This window comes from Octopus sinensis, linkage group LG12, assembly GCF_006345805.1.
Source record: "Octopus sinensis linkage group LG12, ASM634580v1, whole genome shotgun sequence".
In the NCBI taxonomy this organism is placed as follows: domain Eukaryota; kingdom Metazoa; phylum Mollusca; class Cephalopoda; order Octopoda; family Octopodidae; genus Octopus; species Octopus sinensis.
This window is the reverse complement of record NC_043008.1, coordinates 78,757,371-78,779,460: the sequence shown is the minus strand read 5'-3', so window position 1 is coordinate 78,779,460 and position 22,090 is coordinate 78,757,371. Positions and strand designations below refer to the sequence as shown.

General features: G+C 36.9%; 1 protein-coding gene and 1 long non-coding RNA gene across 3 annotated transcripts in view; one reads left to right on the top strand and one right to left on the bottom strand.

Annotated features, from left to right (window-relative positions):
• The window catches only part of LOC115217952 (membrane metallo-endopeptidase-like 1), a 227,942-nt gene that overhangs the window by 170,831 nt on the left and 35,021 nt on the right, over positions 1–22,090 (top strand). For both annotated transcript variants that reach the window (XM_029787671.2, XM_036508066.1), the window contains exon 17: positions 14,540–14,607. In XM_029787671.2, coding sequence (XP_029643531.2) covers positions 14,540–14,607 — 68 coding nt within the window. The remainder of the gene's footprint in view (positions 1–14,539; positions 14,608–22,090) is intronic.
• LOC118765684 lies at positions 1,156–19,503 on the bottom strand. Its single transcript, XR_005001552.1, has 4 exons — positions 19,492–19,503; positions 19,403–19,406; positions 16,500–16,509; positions 1,156–1,316 (listed from the first exon to the last, which is right to left on the bottom strand). It is a non-coding gene; the product is annotated as an uncharacterized LOC118765684 (long non-coding RNA).

The following is a 22,090-nucleotide window of genomic DNA, read 5'->3' as shown; positions in this document are numbered from 1 at the left end:
TATATATATCTATATATACATATGTATATATATATATATATATATATATATATATATATATATATATATATATATATATATATATATATATATATATATGTATATTTATTGACTAAACTGGCAAAATGACCATTCCGAAATATAACAATATATATATATATATATACGAGGGCTGTATGAAAAGTCTTGAGCCTCAAAAAAAAAAAACATGGTACAAGACTTCTGAAGATTTATTTTTCAACATAATCCCCCTCAATGGCTGAACACTTTCTCCAGTGGTGCTGAAGTGCCATTATACTGTTGTAGAAGAACTCTTTTGCGTGAGACTCCAAGAAACTTCCTACGGCATCTTTGACATCATTGTTACTGGCAAAATGGTGACCAGACAGGGCTTTTTTTCATTTTTGGAGATAGATGAAAGTGAGAGAGAGCTAAGTCTGGTGAATAAAGCAGATGGGGAACAAGTTCGTATCCACAATCACTAATTGTTTCCATGGCAACAACTGAAGTGTGGAGTGGAGCATTGTCGTGATGAAAAGGACTCCTCTGGTGAGCATTCCCGGCCTTTTTTCTTTGATTGCTTCTCGGAGGCATTTCAGTAGCTGAGAATAATACAGCCTTGTTACTGTGTGACCTTTTTCAAGGTAATCGATCAGCAAGACACCTTGAGAATCCAAAAATACGGACGCGATGACCTTGCCAGCTGAATGAATGACCCTGGCCTTCTTTGTGGTAGGAGAAGATGTGTGCTTCCACTGCTTTGATTGTTCTTTGGTTTCAGGTTGGTGGTGATGAACCCAAATGTCGTCCATAGTAATGAAATAAGCAAGAAAATTCTCTTCATTGGTTTCAAACAGTTCCAGATTGCCCATGAAGAGAGTGCACCTGGTGCATTTCTGTCCAAGAGTCAAAAGGCTAGGGACCTACCTTGCGGAAACCTTTGAGAACCTAAGTTCTTTTGTCACAATGTTGTCTGCTCTTTCAGTTGAGATGTCTAGTCTCTCGGCTATCTGATGACATAATATTCGGCGATCTTGCATTATCATTCCAAGAGTAAGGCTAAGGTTGTCCTTGGTGGTGGTAGTTGGAGGTCTCCTTGGTCTGGGATCATCTTCCACACTCTCTCTGTCACGCTTGAATTCATTTACGCGGCATTTGGCTGTTGCATATGAAGGAGCATTGTCTGTTAAGGTTCTAACCATATCTTCATGGATTTCTGATGGAGCCATGCCTTTCAAATGAAGGTACTTTATGACAGCACGATACTCAGTTTTCTCCATTTTCCTTGTAACCTCGACACTTGTTTATTCAAAAATCTGCAACAAAAAAAAAAAAAAATATCAGAAACATGAAAATGATTAAGAATATTCCGAAAAGACTGTACTTATCAGAAAAAATTATTTCAGCTATATAGCAGCCCCATTTCTAGGTTAGGCTCAAAACAAAACTTTTCATACATCCTTCGTGTGTGTGTGTGTGTGTGTGTGTGTGTGTGTGTGTATATATATGTATCAATATATGTATTTACATACATACATGTATGTATGTATTCATATATATATATATATATATATATATATATATATATAGAGACCGAGACCTCTGGAAGTGTGCTGTGCGCGAGAAGACCCGGCAGGACAAGTGAGTCCACAACCCGTGGCCTTCTACATGGGATGGAGCCAGCCTACGTATGCATACCTTCCCTTCTTGGGACACAAAACTCTACTTGTGAAGACGTGTTGAGGCAAGTGAGGATCAGAATCGAAATCGATCAATGGAAATTGCGGATGTGCTACCAGTGCCGGTGGCATGTCGAAACTCTGCTTGTGAAGACCCATTGAGGCAAGTGAGGATCAGAATCGAAATCGATCAATGGAAATCGATCAATGGAAATTGCAGATGTGTTACCAGTGCCGGTGGCATGTAAGAGAACTTTCCGTTTCGCGACCGTTGCCAGCACCGCCCCGTTTCGTGTCCGTTGCCAGCCTCGCCTGGCCCTCGTGCCGGTGGCACATAAAAAGCACCATCCGTTCGTGGCCGTTTGCCAGCTCTGTCTGGCACCAGTGCGGGTGGCACGTAAAAAGCACCCACTACACTCACGGAGTGGTTGGCGTTAGGAAGGGCATCCAGCCGTAGAAACACTGCCAGATTTGACTGGGCCTGATGAAGCCTTCTGGCTTCACAGACCCCAGTAGAACCGTCCAACTCATGCTAGCATGGAAAACGGACGCTAAATGATGATGATGATGATGATGATTGGGGCACCCCAATAATTCCATGTATGGCAATTCCACGCTGGCAATTTCATACATGACAATTCAGTGCAAGGACAGTTCAATGCAAAGATAATTCTCTTGGATCATTGTTCTCAGGACATCATTTGATGCTTCAGCCCTCTCATGAATATTTGAAAGCATCTACTTCATTGCTAATACTGCTGGCTGTGGTGCATGACTATGCTCCTTGACATCTTTCCGTAAACTTCCATTAACATGGATACAACCTTTGCATTTGTCTTCAGTACATTGCCCTTTTGAAGTTTTCCATTTTGAGGTTTTCTATCTAAACAATAGCAAAATCCATTTAATAAAATGTGTTCACACCCTTTCTCTCATAAAATTCACTCCATAGAGCTCGTTTTTTTAAATTTTTGAATTAGTAAATGTTTGTAATCAACTGAAATTCCAAAAAGGAAAAATATACCATCCTAGGTTTGTAAAGTAACAGTAATGAAATGGTATACTCATAGCATAAAATTTGTGCCTGATGTCTTCAGTGCACCACATTTGATTATTGACTCTGATACTTAGAGATGATTGACAGTGGCCCTCATTGACATGCCAGGATTTTCATTGACAATGCTCTAGACTTACTGGGCAAACTTGACTTTACTGACTATGTCTGACTGTTAAGAATATTTCTTTCTTTTGGTTCTGAAAGACACATTCCTGCTAAAAGCTAGGAGCTCTTTTCTGGTATTAAATATGAAATGACTTGGTGACATTTCAAATGGTCACAATTTCAGAATCAATTTGGTTGGCAGCTAAGGTGCTGAGAATGGCATGTCTTTTCATCAGCTGCATTAGATTCAGAGCTTCTATGTGGGGGCTGAAAAAGGAGAGGATCTTTAGTTAAAGTCTGGGCCACTTATGGTTCTTAAAATTTTTTTCTCAAATACCTGACATACTCTATATATCATGAATCAACAATTCCGTGCATGACAATTCAGCACCGACAATTTCCTGCATGGCAGTTCAGTGCAAAGACAATTCAGTGCATCGTGTTTGTGTATATGAAGTTTTATTTCATTTATTTTGTTTTCAAAATTTCTAAACTTGTCAACTTCATGAATAAGTAGTAATATTTAGATTGTTAATACTAATGACCATTGAATAAGTAGTAGCATTTTCAATTGTTATTAGTCTAAAAACCTATATTCAGTAACACCCAGGAGAACCATATGATCTGGTCAAAGTACTTACTGAACAAATTCAAGCATCTCGAGGAGCCTAACATGCTCTGAGTCTTCTCAGATAATAAGAACTTTGTCCAAGATAAAAAAAAAATGAACAAGATAAATGATGGATGGTTTTGTTTCATTCCCACTGAAGTCCCTACTGTTATGCAGACCAAGTTCCCATCGTCAGTGATAGTTTTGGGGGTCATGAGCAATGAGGGCCATGCTATTCTGCCTTACTTTTTCATATAAGGTCTTAGGGTCACTGCAGCCAACATCAAGACAATAGTTGAGAAGGCTGTATGTGTTCTAGCAAGACTCTGCTCCCTCTAACACAGTCTGCATGACCCCGAAGTGAATGGTTGGAAATTTTTATAATCATGTTATTCCCAACATTTGGCCTCCTAACTTTTCTGATTTAAACCTCCGTGCTACTACATCAAGGGCATCATTGAGAGGAAGACCAACAGGCATTCTCCCAATATCAAGAACTTGTTGGTGTCTGCTATTGGGGATGTTATGGCCAATGCATTTAATCATTTCAGAAGTTGTATTGAGGCAGTAATCAAGTCTGATGGCAGTTTAATGAATAGCTGTTTGCTATGTGTAAGCAGGACTATGTGTATCAAATTTTATAAAAATATATTGGTTTTTCTAATAGATATTTTCGTTTTCCTTAGATTATAATTTTCTTCTCAAATGGCCACAATGAAACAAGTAAAAAGATAAATAGCTAATGCACCATGCATTGCATACATGAATAGATGGATTGATGGATGTACACACATACATTTAGGCAAACCCTACTTTTTTCCGTCAAGGGCTTATATGCCCCAATATTAGACTATTTACCTCAGTCAATGCATGGTGATCACTTATTAGCTTTACGCTTATAAGATAATATATTTAATATATTTATATATTACATGGAAAAATGCGAGCATGGAAAGTAATACTCTTAAGATTATAAACCTGGAAAAGTACAGGATAAGTTATAACACCTGTAAAAATATAGGACAAACTTTTTACTTAAAATATTGCAACAAAGAATACCAGTTCTTCTAATTCATCATCTTTACAGTTCTCGTCTTTTAAATTTATTGTTCAAAACTCTTCAGCTAATTTGTAAGTTTGTCTAATTAGTCACTTTTTCCTGTATTTAATGTAGTAAATTAGCCAAATTCTACTTAAATAAGTATAGTGTTATTTGTAAACTATAATAAAATAATTTTTAATATTGAAATTTTAATTTTAGCTGCAATATTTTAAGTAAAAGTTTCTTATTCTTTACTTTACTTGAAGTAATAGCTTGTCCTATACTTTTACAGGTGTAATAACTTGTCCTGTACTTTTCCAGGTTTATAATCTTAAGATTATTACTTTTCATGCTTGCATTTTTCCATGATTTTTTCTCAAATACCTAAAAAAATCCATGATTTTTCCAGGCATTGCTGTTATAAGATAATTAATAATGTGTCAATTAATAATTTAGGATTTTATCTTATAAAATACTGACAGATAATATTTTAATTTTTCCATGTAAGTGATGATAATATTTAAATTTTTTTCATTCTTTTATTTGTTTGTTTCAGTCATTTGACTGTGGCTGTGCTGGAACACCGCCTTTAGTCGAGCAAATCGACCCCAGGACTTATTCTATCAGTCTCTCTTGCCGAACCACGAAGTGACGGGGATGTAAACACACCAGCATCGGTTTGTTGGGGGAACAAACACAGACACACAAACATATACATACATACATACATATATATATATATATATATATATATATATATGACGGGCTTCTTTCAGTTTCCATCTACCAAATCCACTCACAAGGCTTTGGTTGACCCGAGGTTATAGTAGAAGACACTTGCCCAAGGTGCCACGCAGTGGAACTGAACCTGGAACCATGTGGTTGGTAAGCAAGCTACTTACCACACAGCCACTGCTGCGCCTAAATGTTTGTACCTTCAATTTTACGTTTTATAAACCAAAAAAACATTTTTAATTTCCAAATTTAAGAAAATGTTCTTGTTAATTTTTTTTATATATGAATTTTGTTCCTAAATAATCATTAATCAATCATACAATCTATGTCTTAAATTTAATTTTTAGTTACAATTCCACTGAATTTTGTTTTTTTATTTTTTTTACATTTTTTTCCATAAATAGTAAAACAATGTCAGGCAATTTGGGAGGAAATTTAGTATGTATTTTTGTAATGATGTTGTCACTGATTTCATCTCAAATATCATCTCCAGTCCTCTATGAATAAAAGCAGTTTGTAGAGTAAAATTTGTGCCAAATATTTGCTGCCTTTTTGAACTGAAGTTCATTATATCACATTTGATTCTATCTTCCATATCAATATTTTGATTAATTAGAAATGTATTAATTTGAATAACGAGATATTTAAATTCAGGAGGAAATTCAATTCTGGACATAATTTCATGTTCAGTATTGAACGAACATGTTTTGCAATTTTTTGTAATTGAATATGTTGTGGTTTTAGTAATCAAAAATTTAAATTGTTGGTTGCGAAAACAACTCTTCTCTTAAATCAATAGGTAGTTGTGATTGTCTGCCACAACCAGGAGTTGTATTGCAGTTGCAAATTTCATTTTTGCAAGTATGTTGATGCAAAAGTTAACATCTAGCAGTGTCATACTTGATGAATGTAAACTTTTGTTGAAATTCCATTTCAAAATGAAGATAAATTTCTTTCCAAAATTCATGAGCACATTGTTAACTTCCATCATTAAATCTTTGACCAATAATTCATTTTAAATTTGTGACAGTGTTTTGATTATGATAAAGAATATTCGGGCATGTGATTTAGGTAGGGGGATACATTAGCTGCTATTTTTAGCGTGTTGAACGACCATGTAGAGGTTCTTTCATTGGTTCAATTGCATTATGAGATTTTTTTACACATTTATGTAATATGTACGAGGGGCGTTCAATAAGTAATGCCCCTGACCCACTTCCCATAGCAGTAGAGCAACGAAACTTGGCACAGTTATTAGTCTTTTTCTACATAGGAACCACCCAGAGTTACGCATTTCTCCCATTGTTTGATGCAGCTCTGGAGACCGTTTTTGTAGAAGATCCCCGCTTGGTCCTCCAAACACGACATGACTTCATAAATCAAGGCTGCATCATCTTTCAAAAACAACTTCATGGCTGGGAAGAGGTGAAAATCAGAGGGTGCAAGGTCAAGAGAGTAGGGGGGCGAAGGAGGAGTTCATAGTCGTACGCCTGTGCTTCTGATCTGGGAGCAAGCGAGTTGTGGACCGGACCGTTGTCCTGCAGGAGGATGCCTTTGCTGATCTTGCTCCACCTCTTGATTTTGATAGCTTCTCTTAATTTCCTCAAAAGTGAAGCATAATAGGCTCCTGCAATTGTGGTACCCTTTGCCAGGAAATCTGTCATCACTACTCCGTCCTGGTCCCAGAAGACTGTGAACATGACCTTGCCAGCGGAGGGCTGCACCCTTGCCTTCTTTGGAGGAGGAGAGTCATGGTGCTTCCACTGCATTGACTGGGCTTTGGTCTCTGGATCATAGTGATGGACCCAGGTTTCATCCTATGTAATCAGTCTTTTGAAAAATTTTGACTCATCTTCTTGGCACATCTCCAAATTCATCCTCGAGCACTCAACGTGTTCTTGCTTCTGGAAAGGTGTGAGCAACCTGGGAATCCATCTGGCAGACACCTTTTGCATATGCAAATGGTCATGAATGATAGTTTTCACAGACTCAGTACTAATCTTGACCTCATGGGCTATTTGGCGAATAGTTATGCATCGATCTTCCAAAATGGCAGCCGCAACTTGACAGACAGATGCCTCATCAATGGCAGAAGTGGGGCGACCAGATCTGGGAGCTGTTTCCACAGAGTTACGACAATGTTTGAATTCACGATGCCAGCGTTTTACAAGGTCATATGATGGGGCATCATCACCATAAGTTACTTTCTTTTCATCAAAAGCCTCCCGTGGTGTGTGTCCTTTCAAATACAAAAACCGGATCACTGCTCGACACTCAACAGGCTCCATTTCACACTTGACTCAGTTCAAACACCTGTAAATCAGAAACCACAATTGGTTCAGAGCTACTACTTAATCTATAGAGATATAAATGATTGCACATGCAAAATTTCAGCTAGATCAAACAACTGCAAGTGGGTCAGGAACATTACTTATTGAACGTCCCTCGTATATACATCATCGGCAGAAGTTAGAGAGTAAGTCAAAAGCTGAGAGTTTCATGTATTGGCTCTTATCAAACATGAATTTATTCATTGTCACTCTTTAATGAAATTATAGGCGCAGGAGTGGCTTACCAACCACATGGTTCCGGGTTCAGTCCCACTGCATGGCACCTTGGGTAAGTGTCTTCTACTATAGCCTCGGGCTGACCAAAGCCTTATGAGTGGATTTGGTAGACAGAAATGGAAAGAAGCCCGTCGTATATATATAAATATATATATATGTATGTATGTATGTCAGACCACCAGCCCTCTTTCACACGCACATACATATTCTCTTATACACACACTCTCGTGGAAGCGCCATCCAACCAAAATGCAAATATATGGGAAACTACCACCTGTGTCATCTCTTGTGAAAGGTAGGAGAGTCCAGTTTGCTGGACATTGTTGTAGAGCTGAAAAAGAAGTAATTTCTACTCTTCTCCTCTGGAAGCCATCTACTCGCAATACCAGAGGGCGCACACTCTCCTACCCTGATGTAATCTCCAGGGATACAGGCATCCAGCAACAGGACCTCCGTAATGCCATGATGGACCGTGAAGTCTGGTGTAGCATGGTAAATTCCATTGTCTCGACCATGGTCGAACAATGATGAATGATGATGATACACACACGCACCTTTGTGTTGGGAGCTCCTTTCTATTGGAGGTCATCTTGACCTTGTAATCTCTCCTACTTTCCCCCTCCCGTCTGACCATTTTGTCCGAGTCAGACACCATGATAGATCGTTAGCCACTACGCACATTTTTTTTCTCTCCTTGTTTTTTCTGTGTACCTTTCTGTAGAACAGCATAGGCTCGAAACGTAAAAGACTTTTTCTATTCCTGAGTGCTATACTAATACATCTGTTTGTTTTGTACACCACCTGTCTTCGTCTTTTGTTTATTTTCGTAAACTTTCCCTTTATATGTTTGTGTGTCTGTGTTTGTCCCCCCCCCACATCGCTTGACAACCAATGCTGGTGTGTTTACATCCCTGTAACTTAGCGGTTCGGCAAAAGAGACTGATAGAATAAGTACTAGGCTTACAAAGAATAAGTCCTGGGGTTGATTTGCTCGACTAAAGGCGATGCTCCACAATGGCCACAATCAAATAACTGAAACAAATAAAAGAATAATGTGTATGTCAAAGTTGACTTCGGCAATATTTGAACTCAAAACAAAAAGACAGACGAAATACAGTTAAGCATTTCACCTGGCATGTTAACATTTCTGCCAGATCACCACCTTAGAAAGTAAGCATTGATTTTAGAAATATATTCTTTATTCTTATAGTGGAAGCGTTACTCCCTTACTCTCTTACTTACTGACATGAAATTTGGTAACATTTTACCTCATAACTCTTTTTCTACTAAATTTTGTTCAATGCAACTACTGAATTCCTCATGCATTTTTCTATCATTTAAGCATAAGAAAGGTATACTTTTAATTTACAATTAAAAAGTTTATGTTAATTGAAGGTGAATAGGTACCTTACTGCCCCACTTGAGGTCGCAGATATTTTGATGTAACTTTTTTTCTGCTGAACCAAATCTCAAACTATTTATGGTAAAGTGTAGCTGACAAAGTGTTCTCTTTAAAACTGTCAACAGTTTGCAATTTAGTTGACAACTAAATTAGTGGTGAAGCCTGGAAACTGCTGCAATTGATGAAATGGTGGACTACCATAGTTGAATGATATATATAATCTGTGCATTAAAGGGAATGTTATTTCAATACAGTATGTGTCATACATATATATATATATATATATATATATATATATATATATATATACATCATCATCATCATCATTGTTTAATGTTCGTTTTCCGTGCTAGCATGGGTTGGATGGTTCGACCAGGGTCTGGGAAGCCAGGAGGCTGCACCAGGCTCCAGTCTGATCTGGCATTGTTTCTACAGCTGGATGCCCTTCCTAACGCCAACCACTCCGTGAGTGTAGTCAATACATATACATATATATATTTATATGTGTGTGTGTGTGTATATATACTATATACTATATACATCGTTGCTATTATGCAAAAGTGTCGTAAGTCCAAAATTGCTTTTCCAGAAAATGAAAAAATAGTTTCACCATTCCATAGTAAAACCATTGTACCACACTGACAATTTTTGATATCTTGGCATCTGAAGCAGCAGGAGATACAATAGTTTGACTAAAAAAACTGACTATTGCAAGCAAAAATATTGTAAAAAAATGCATTTGGCCAAATTTGTTTTGTACATATGACAGTTTAACATAATAGCAACAATATATATATAAATGAATTTATATCATCATCATTATCATCACCATCATCGTTTAACATTCTCCTTCCATGCTGGCATATATATTTAATGAAGAAATTTGATATTCCACAATCTGTTTATGGTTAGTGGCAGGCTATTGGAATTTTCTACTATACTTTTGGAAACTATATTAGATCAATAGCATGCTTTTGGCATTCACTGCTATATTTTTGAAAGCTGTGTAAAGGGGAAATATTTGCAAATATACAAACCAAAGATCAGCTATGGTATTGCGATTTAGCTTAAAGCCTGAACTATTAACATTTATCTAATTAATTATCAGGAGTTCATGTAAGTACAAAACAGTTAACAGAAATAGAACTAGTAATTAAGGGTCATAAATAGATAAATTATAAGACTTAATAAACAGTAAGACTACATGTATCCTAAATTGTTGGACTAGGTAACATTGGTACGGTTGCAATAGGAAGGTTAAGATATGAGTCTCAAATAGGGTGACGGGGTAAATTACACAATTGCTAAGTGAAGAAGATAAACCCATAACAAAATCAAACAAAGCGAAAATAAAACAAAAGTAATGAAAAGAATAAATATTAGATAAAAATGAAAGTGAAATGGGAAAAGTAGGGGAATGGATATATGAAAAAGAAAAGGGATATTTGTTTATCATCAAATAAATAGTGAGAAGAGAGAAGCAAAAGGAGTCTTCTATAATTCAAGCAATTAAGAAAATTGACAATTACCACTTAATTTTAATATGCATTATCTCTAAACTGCTGGACTAGGAAGGTGTGAAGGTGTTATCATATCTACTTGTTCATATGCTTAATTATGAAGGGAATGATCTGAAGATTTTGTTGTAAAAATGTTTACATCAAACTGCTAATTACTGTCTCTTATTTAGGATTTTATACTTTGATGTAAGTATTAACGACACTTCTAGGAAAGTTCACATTTAGTTTTCCCTCTGTCATAAGGAGGTGCACTGCTCGGTATTGACCTCTTAATATTATACTTTATTTTGTTATCTTTGAGCTCCCAAATTAGCTTGCTTAATAAGGTTGATCTTTCTTTATTTCTATGTCTAATGATGAAATGTGGTCACAATATCAAAATTTGAAGATGGCTGCTCAATAGCTATGTAATGGTAAACTGTTTTATCCATAACAACAGAGCATCTATAAACCATGTTTACTTAAGGCATTGTTCATCTAATGGATGTTTATTAGGGTCACCACAATTAGCACTATTATTATTATGCTGCTGGTATTGGTATTATTTTTCTTATTGTTTTTTTACTACTCATCCTAAAATTATGCCTGTTGCTGTTATGCTTACTGTTATGCGTATCCTCATCACTATTATTATGAATTCCATCTGTACTTTTGTTACTACTGACATTGCTGCTGTCCTTATACCTATTATTGTTCTCTTTATTATTGTCTTTATCACCATATTGTTTTTTATGAGTTCTGTTATGGTTTTTGTTATTAGTAATGTTTCCAGTATAGATTACATGTTTAGTATCAGTGTTACTAATATTATTATTTTTTTAGTAATATTATTATTTTTTTAGTAATGTTTCCAGTATAGATTACATGTTTAGTATCAGTGTTACTAATATTATTATTTTTTTTAATAGTGCTTTGAATAATATGATATTCTTATCATCATTGCTGTTGTTATTGTATATTTACAAATACTTTTCCCTCACATAGCTTCCAAAAATATAGCAGTAAACACCAAAGCCTTCCATTGACCTAACATGGTTTCTGAAAATATATTGGGTCATCCCATAAATATGCGGTTTTTTCAATTGCATGAACTAAAAGTCAGAGGGGAATGAGATAAACTAACTGGATCAATTTACTATAAAAGCAGGTAGTAATTTTACCTTGTGCTTATTCTTAGTTCAAGGTTTGAAGAATGCTGTTCGATTTTAACAGTTATTTTTCAAAGCTATAATGGAAGTGACAAAGGTGCATGTTCTGCATATTTTGCTTTATGAGTTCAATAAAGGCAAAATCAATGGAAAGTGCAAGGAATATAAATGCAGTATATGGGGATCGAACAATAAGCGTAAGCCAGTGTCAACAGTGGTTCCAGAAATTCTGAGCTGGAAACCACAGCCTAGAAGATGAGCCTCATCCTGGAAGATTTATAGAGCTTGATGAGGATGTGCTGTAAACCGTGGTGGAACAAAATCCTATTGTAACTGTTGAGGAACTAGTAGAGAAGCTTGGATTTGGTCGTTCAACCATTCATTGACACCTGCATGCCAGTGGAAAAGTTTAAAAATTGGATCAATAGGTTCTTCATAAACTTTCTGAGTCTAATCATGTGCAGAGAGTGAATGTGTACTCTTCTTTGTTGTCACGTCTCACACATGAGCCATTTTTGGACCAAATAATGACTGGTGATGAGAAATGGATTCTCTATAAAAATGTCAAGTGTCAAAAGCAGTTGGTGGGGAGTGGAGAAACACTGGCACACCAGGCTAAAGAAGGTCTTCACCCATGTAAGGTGTTGTTATCTGTTTGGTGGAATATGAAAGGTTTAAATCACTTTGCACATTTAAACCCAAACCAAATGATAACAAAGGAGATCTACTGTGAGCAGCTTGAATGGCTTAAGTCAGTGCAAGAAGAAAAACGACCAGTTTTGGTTTTAAGATGAAAGGTATTCCTCCATCAGGATAATGCTCGGTCACATACAGCGAGGATGACATTCCAAAGGCTGGAGAAGTTTGAATGGTAAACGATGCCCCACCCACCATATTCGCTGGACATTGCCCCATCTGATTATCATTTATACCACAGTCTTCAAAATCATTTAGACGGAAAAAATATGAATTCTGTGGGCGAGGTCAGAACAGTACTGGAGGAGTATTTTTCGTCACAGATAAGTGAATTTTGGAAGAGGAACCTTCTAAGTCTACCAGATATACGGAAGAGTATTGTAGAAAATGAAGGAGAGTATATTTTAGATTAAAAAAGAACTTTGTTTATCATAAGTTTGAAAAATAAAAGAACTATAACAAAAATGCATTATTTACGGGATGACCCAATAGTAGTAAATGTCAAAAGTCTGCCACTGACCATAATGGAGTTGTTGGGCATCAAATTTCTGTACTAGATGCCAATTCTATTCACCCATGATAAAAGAGAACAAAAGCTTATGGTTCATGGCTAGAATCAAGCAATGTATTTCTGTATCAACACACACAGACCAAATTCTAGCCCTTTTCTTTCCTTTTCTTCTTTTTCTTCAGCAGTTGATTTGTTTTGGCCCTGAAGAATTGAACTATGAACACACCAAAATTCATAAAGAATAAATATTTTTTTCCATGTTAAGTAAATAGGCAAGTAATTAAGAAGTTAGAGTATAATCAGTTGCTGATATATTCAATAATGTTCTTTATCTCTATAGCTATATAGATAATGTAAATTATATCTAGATACTATAAGCTGCCTATATGGAACCCAGTGTCCAGCAATACTTAAAATTATCTGATTTTATAATTCCATGGTAGCTTTAAAAATTATTAAAACCTACATTTTATAACTACATGATCATCAGTTGTTGCTACCACCCTATCATTGTAGAATATCTCTTTCTATGTATTATGAAAATAAGAAACATACCTTTCAATATTTGCCTACAAATTCTTTATTCTTTTAGTAATCATAGTATAATTTAAATGATTAAGTAGTAGTGATAAATGGATTATATTTTGTGCTGGGGACATAGTTTGTTGCTGTTGCAAGCTCAACTCTCAATCCTTGCTACTATATGTACAATCACTTCAAATACTACCCTAAGAACTTGTCTACAAATTTTTTGAATACTGCTACAATACCATCCCGTCATTCCCATCTGATCCTACAGGTAAATAGGAAGAAATGGAATACCTTCTGCATTACAATAAACTATGGCATGTAAAAGTGTACAGTATGGTTTCTTTTGTTACAAGCATGTATATGTAGAGCATTAGATTTGGTGATTGCATTAAGTCATCTGACCAATTCAATATATGCCATAGATGTAGTTATACAACACAACTGCAAAAAATTTAACTTTTGGCCAAAGGAAATGATTCTTTATTGAAATTAATCTTTTATCATTGTCATAATACTCTGTGAATTTTCCTCTCCTTTCTATATCACTCCATCTTATTCTGGGTTTCTTTTTGAATATATCTATAGGAATACTGACCCATGACACATTTTGATCAGAAAAACACTTGAACACAGTACTGTAATCTGAAATAACTGGCAATTAAATATAGTGTAACCAATATTTACATTTCCAGACTGTATACTTTGTACTGTACCTTCTTTTACAGTTAGATAATTCAAGCAACTGGATGCTGAATGTATTTGCCATGCAGCATTGGTAACCTGATATTAACTAGCAACTCTTTCACAGCTAAAGTGACATCCAAATAACTTGACCAGTTGATATTCTCACAGGAACTATAATACCTAGCAGACCAATTATCTTATTAAAAATATTAAAACAAAAGTGTGAAATATTTTTTTCTCTTTCTGTTTTAGAGCAATGCAGTTTGGAGCTTTAGGATCTGTGGTTGGCCATGCTTATATACATTCACTGGATCTTCAAGGTATTTTATAATTTAAAACTCTCTATATATCCCATTAATATTTATGTACTATATCTATCAGTGTTGGCAATCATGAACCTTCACCCATCTTGTCTCATGCACAACTTGGCAACTTTTTTGCATTATCTTTCTAGAAAGCCATGTTTTCCTTCCATCTTCCTTGGCTTCTTCTTCCTTTAAGTTTCTAGTTCTCCTTGAGTGCTTTTAGGTTTTGTCTTCTCATATAATGTCCATTGAACATAGCCTGTTGCTTCATTTTTATGTTATTAAAAAGTTTTCTGATGATTTCTTTTTGTCTAAAACCTATGTTTCTTACTCTGTTTTATCTTATTGTTCATTTTATTTTAGCACATATTTCATGTGCATTTTTGTCAAGTGTAATTACAGTTCACAATCACTAATCTGGTAATCTGTCATCCAATTCAATCAGCAATCTGGCACTAATTTCAGCTAGAAAAATTTCAAATAATTTCAAGTTTCCCAGGTTACCACACCAACTGGCTGGTATGATTTTTGGTGCTACTTACTGCATAAGCACACTCGCATCATTTGTAAACAAAGGCAGGCCTTTCCAATTTGTTTTTTTTCCATTTATTATTATACCCTTTTCACCTTTAGACCCAGCCATGGTCCCTATGCATAAAGGAGGTGCTTCATGTGGGGTAAAGTGTAAACACTGTACTTTGTCCTTAAAAGAAAAAGTTGAGCAGATGAAAAAATTTGACAGCAGTGTGTCTGTGAAGATTGTGTGAATTATACAACATAGGATCTTTGGCAGTTTACAACATAAAAAACTCCAGAAAGCTCAGTTATTCCATTCCTTTGCTAACAGTGAATCAAAGAAACAAATGTGTAAAAGGAAAACAATGATAGCTGGCAAAAGTGTAGAACTTGATCACACATTGATGAAGTGGTTTAAATTGTGTGAAAATGAAGATGTTGAGCTGTCAGGTGATCTTGTAAAGGAACAAGCAAAAAACATTCCATGAGGAACATGGACTGGAATAAGAGTGTGATTACAGTGAAGGTGGCTACAGTGTTTCAAGGATAGATATGGGTTAATGTTTTGTGCCGTGTGTGATGAAAAGCGATCAGCTGAAAATGCTGACCACGAAATTGTGCAGATGATTGTAAGTCCTTAACAGCAAGACAGTGAAGGAGAAAGCAGTGATAAAAATGAGTAAGATGTAAGAGAAAAAGTTTCTATTCATCAGTTTATTCAGCCAACAGGTGAACTGCTAAAAGGTCTAGAGGAAGAAATAATGAACTGTTATATGCTGCAGGATAAGCTAATTAAAGAAAGGCCAAGATATACAAAACAGCTTAGCTTGCAAGTTATGTTAAAAAAAAGTAACTAGAAAGTATACAACAGAGGTGTCATCACTTGAAAATCTAGTGCATTCAACATCATCTTGCCCAGATGTGCTACCGCCATCACAGTCAGTTCCTGATATTTCACTTACCTTACAAGATGATGAAGATGGGAGTCCTGACAGCCCTTCACCTCAAGAAGGTGATAATTCTGATATCCCCTCACCTCAGTGATGATCTTTGTATATGTCAACAGAATTAGTGTACCAGTCCAGTACTTTACCACTCATTTTACCAGGGTTTTATTAAAATTTCATTTGATTTCATTAAAATTTCACTAAAAGTTCATTTGATGTTTCTCTTTTCCTTATTAACCAACTTGTACTGATTTACAGGGTATTTTACCTAACGTAACCTAACCAATCATACTTAATCAATTGATAATCTAGCAAAATCACTAATCTGGCATTCTCCTGGTCATAATGATGCCGGATAAATGATTGTGTAGTGTACCTACAAATATATGAGACACCGCTTTGTAAAATGCCCTCTGTTGATTAATATGTATGTTACCATCCTACTCTTTCTTGACTGGAAGGTGAACATAGATTTTAAGTCAGATACATTGGTTTCTTGAAGAATTCTAGATTCCAGAAAAACATTAACTCAATGATAATAAATCTCTGAACGAGGTATAGACAGTAACTGCACGACAATGTGAAGTATATTTGCCATCTAAATATGGCTAACCACTAAGGGTAGATGTTCCTGTAGCTTGTAGCCCCAGGAGAAATCTTCTCCAGCTGGCTGTTGACACACTTTCTGTGCCCTATCGGTATTTGCAAAGGGAGGTCATCCCTCCCTCATCAACCTAAGTGATATGCATGGACTGCAGTTTCTGGGTATTGACCCGTCATCAGCGCACGACAATCACCTTTCTCTTTATTATAGGCATGTAGACTGAATATAAAAAAGGACATTACAATTTACATACAAAACAATACAAAATTTGGGGTACATAAAACAAATAATGAATATGAAATGAGTTATGTGTAATGGGAAATGGAATGGCTTACGAGTCCCTCAAGCTCGCAGTTTCATTTATACATTTTGCAACTGTTCTACTTATCCATCAGATATATATTCGATGACATCCTCCATCCCAATCACGTTGGGCAGGCTATCATAGCGAACGTCTATTTTACTTACTTTAATCTTTTCTTTAAATGTCTCTACCAATTTGTCTATTTTTTCTTTTTCTATTAACACCGCTCTAGCGCTTGGATCGAACATGCCGTTTTCTAATTTCACTCGTATCAGTCCTTTTGTTTTTGTTAATCTTTTTTCAATCTCCATATTTTTTTCGTAAAAAATTAAGCTTCTTATGTTTTCTCCCGTAGGTCGTCCTGTTTGTTTTACATGATTTACTCTCTAAATCACCTCCCTCCTCCATTCTCCGCATTTCTCTTTTCTGGCTTTACCCTCTTCACTCATTGTCACTGTCTTCAGTTCCTGGGTTCGAATCTCTGTACTTTTTCTAATTGCTGTTGTCTTTCTTCCTTCATTTTCTTCCACCCTTGTTCTCTTTCTTTCCGCTGTTTTTTCTTCCTCTTTTTCTTTTTCCTCTTTTTCTTCTTTCTCTGCTCTCGCTGCGTCACTGCACATTTTCCCCTCTTTTGCCTGCGCTTCTCTTAGGGGACACCTTGCTTGCATATGTCCCATTCTTTTACAGTTATAACATATTGGTGTTCTCCCCTCCACCACCACTCTCAGTCGGGTTTCGTCAGGGAGCACTAACTCTTCTGCAATGTTGTACAAATCTGGCAGGGTTATATGTATCAATGCTTCCACACCATAACTCCACCAGTTGACGTCTCTCGATCTTTCAACCTTTAGGATGTCCACATCCTCCCTACAATTACAAATTATAGCTGCTACAAGTCTCTCTACCTCTAACTCCGGCGGCACCTTTCCTATTTTCACCTTGGTTGCTCGTTTTTCACAATAGGACGAGAGAAGCATCCACCTAGCTGTTCTTAGTATCATGGTAGCATGTTTCTTGGCCTCCTCCTCACTTTCAAACTGCACCTCCACGGTGGCGAACTTCCTTCCTCTTGCGTAGGAGGTCGTGCTGTCTTTAATTTCCGTAAGACATTCCTCAATGTCGTCTGTTTCTGCCACTTCTATTTTCTTGTTGGTCACACTCCACATTCTATATACAATAATCTTTTTCCTCACTTTTTCTGCATCTTCCTCCGGCGGTGTGATCCGTAAGCAATCACCCTCCTTCTTGAAATTTTCGAAATATTTCTTCAAACCTTCCTTCTCAATTAATACTTCTTTCAGCTGTAACATGTCAGCTGACAGGCTTTTGCCTGCTGCCTGGGCGTAACTTATTGTTTGCATACCCACAAAGGGTAGCTACAAAATAATTTTCAAAATTCAAACAATTTCTAATAACAATTTCTACAACTCACAATATCATAAACTCCAACTCCGCAAAAAGCAACACTTCAACGACGCGCATGACAATCACCTTTCTCTTTATTATAGGCACAATGGCCTGAATGCAGAGGGGACATAACAATACAATACAGGACATGGGGTACATATATTAAAAATACAAAAAGGATGATATGAAATGAAATGAAATATTAACAATGAATTAAATGAAATGACTTACGAGACCCCCAAAGCTCGCAGTTTCATTTACAATGAAATGATTACAGTTATACTATCTGGGGTGTTCGGCCGTAATGTAAACGAGTAATTCATCTTGTTCTATAACTCCGGGCAAACTGTCATATTGAACATAATGCACCATGGCCACAGCTGTATCTGAAAACAAATTTCTTAATTTATTTACCGTCTCTTTTTCCACTATTGCAGCCTTCATTTGGTTATCGTATATTCTCGGGTTCAATTTTACTCTCGTTAGATTTTTCGTTATTGCCAATTTTTTCTCAATTTCTTTATCTTTTGTGTACAATATTACAGCTCTGAGATTCTTTCCTTTAGGTCTTCCTCCTTCCTTGCATACTTTCAGACATTCTTCCACTTTTGCTGACTATTTTTCCCATTCCTCCCACCTTGAACCTCCACTCACTTTAGTTGCTGCATCTCTCCCTTCGTGTGTTCGATCCTCTGTCTCGTCAGCATACTTCTTTTTCGTTTTTTTTTCTTTTTTTGGTCTTTGGGTGGTGATTCCACCCGTGTTCGCTTTCTATCCTCTTTTTCTTCTGTTCTTTCCCCTTCCTTCTCTTTCACTAACTCGTCGTCACTTTCCATATTATCTCCTAAATCCTCTGTCAAAACTCTTATTGCTTCCTCCAGTGTTATCTTCTTCACTTGTATTTCTCCTTCAGGACACACATCCTTCATGTGCCCTCTTCTCTTACATTTATAACACACCGGAGGTCTCCCCTCCACCACGACTCTCAGTCGTGTCTCATCGGGGAACACCAACTCCTCCGGGATGTTATACAAATCTGGCATGGTTATGTGGATTAAGGCTTCTACCGCATAACCCCACCAGTTTATTTCATTCGACTTTTCCACCTTAAGTATGTCCACGTTCTCTTTGCAGTTGTAGATTATTGCAGCTACTATTCTTTCGGTATCAAGTTCCGGTGGAATTTTGCTTATTCGTATCCTCGCCGCTCTTTTTCCGCAATAACTAGGGAGTAATACCCATTTTTCCGATCTCAACACTGTTGTTGCGTTCCTTTTTGCTTCATCTTCATTTTCGAAACGAACGTCTACCGTAGCGTATTTTCTACCTCTATTGTAGAAGGTAGTTCTTCCTTTTATTTCTTGTAGACATTTTTCAATCTCTTCCACTTCTGCTTCTTCTAATCTTTTTGAGACCACATTCCATGTTCTGTATGTTATGGTTTTTTTCTCCTCTTTTTTCACTTCGTCTTCAGGTGGTGTAACCCTCAGACAGTCTCCTTCCTTCTTGAAGCTGTCGTAGTATTTCCTCAGATTTTCCTTCTCGATAATTATTTCTTTTAACTGTAATTCGTTCGCAGCCAGGCTTTTGCCTGCTGTTCCCGCATAAGTTTGGGCTTGCATACCCAACAAAGAATTCAACAATTCAACACGATGCAACAGTTTCCAACAACAATAATCGACAAAATTCAACTCACAACCGCAAATCCGAAAAACCGACACAAACACCTCCGCGCGCGCGACAATCACCGGTTTTCGCATTTCTTTATTTGGCACTAAGGCCACAACACAGAGGGGACACTACAAGGACAGACACAACACCACAGTGGGGACAATAAACATAAAACGGATGAAAATGAATATTATATAATAATGACAAATGAAATGGCTGCATGGGCCCCACTCCACATGCAGTACCATTGGAACGTTTTTACATTCTGTTATTACAGTCTTATTTTATCTGATTTTTCCTCTTTTTTTCTGTTCATTAAATGTCATTTTTTCTTCAGAAATACTCTTTCCTTTCTCTTTTTTCTTTTTTTAAAAAACTTTTTTGTTTTCCTTTTAACGCTTCATATACTGCTCCAGCTCTCTCAGTTCGATTACTGTTGGCAGCTCATTGAACTCCACTACCGTTCTGCCAGGGTCGATTCTATCACCGCACCTGTCTCTAAGTTTTTCATAAACCACCTTATCGGCGACCAAACCTTTCACTCTCTCAGAGTACGTGTCTCTGGGCATTTTCACCCTTACGATGTTTTTAAACTTCAAAATTTCCTTTTCCACTTCCTTGTTTAGGTAAAAAAAATTCCATTGTTTCTTCCCTCTTCTAGGCTTTCTCCTTTCTTCCTCTCCCAATATAGGTTCCTCTGTACTCTTCTCTGAGGCTGGAACAATATTCTTCTCTATCTCCACTATAAACAGTTACTCCATCTCACCCTCTTGTAGCTGAGTCTCTGAAACTTCTGCCAAATCACATGTCGTCCTCATCCTTGTTTCCTTCTTCTCTGGCTCATTGTCACACAACTTCTTAATTATTTTTTCACTTCCCTTCTTCGCCTTACTTTTGTTATCTTTCTTTCTCGTTACGTCTTCCTTTTCCACCTCTTCTTTCTTCTTTTTCTGGTCAGTCAGTGGCGGGCTTGCCCTACTGCTCCTCCTTCTTTTTCTTTCCACTGTCGTGAAACCCTCTTCCGCTGCTTTTTCACTACTCTCGACCGTCTCTGCCTGTTCGATATTTTCTTGATTTTCTCTCTGTTGTTTCTGTGGGCATCTCGCCTTCATATGTCCCTTTTCGCCACATTCAAAACACACCGGCGGTCTGCCCTTCACCTTCGTTCTCAATGAGAAACCGTCAGGCAACACTATCTCCTTGGTTATTCTATTGAGGTCTTCTACTGTTGCCTGGATTGTTAATTCCAATCCATAGCCCCAGTAGTCCTGCATATATGTTCTGCTGGCCTTTAGTATTCTGGCCCCATCTTTCATGTTATACATAATGGCTGTCATTAGCCATTCCTCCTCCAGCTGGGGGGGGGGGGGAGGGCACTTGACCGACCGGAACTTTTGCTACACGTTTTCCGCAATATGATGGCAAAAGGATCCATTCTTCCGAACGAATTGCCTCCGTCGCATATTTTAATGCTTCCTCCTCCGATCTGAATCGCACATCCACAGTGGCATACCTTCTGCCTCTCGTTCTGAAGGTTATAAACTTTTTAATACCTTCCAACACTTTTACAATTTCTTCTACTGCTGCTATTTCTATTTTCTTCATGGCGACCTTCGTGGTCTTGTAGGTCACCGTTTTCTTTAGTATGCTGTTCGTCAGCTCTTCGGGTGGCGTTAATTTTATCGTTTCCCCCTCCTTCTTTATCAGCTTCTCGCAAGCTTTTATTTTCCTGTCGTCGACTAATATTCCATAAGTCTTTAGTGTTCTTTCCTCTGTTCCTCTCCCAGTTGTAGCTGCATAGCTGCGGCCGCCTGCTGGCGACTTCTCCATTTTCCTCAATGGGAAAATATAACGACACAAAAATTAAACAATATTAACAATGATAACGACGACCAGCAAAAATGAACAATTAATTACTCACATTAACGCTCCGACTTCAACAACTCGAAAAAAATCACCAGTTTTCGGTGGAGGGTCCCAATGCAAATACATATATCCTTTTTCCAGTGGCTTTCGTCACTGATCTTGAAAAAGTGTATACAAGCAATA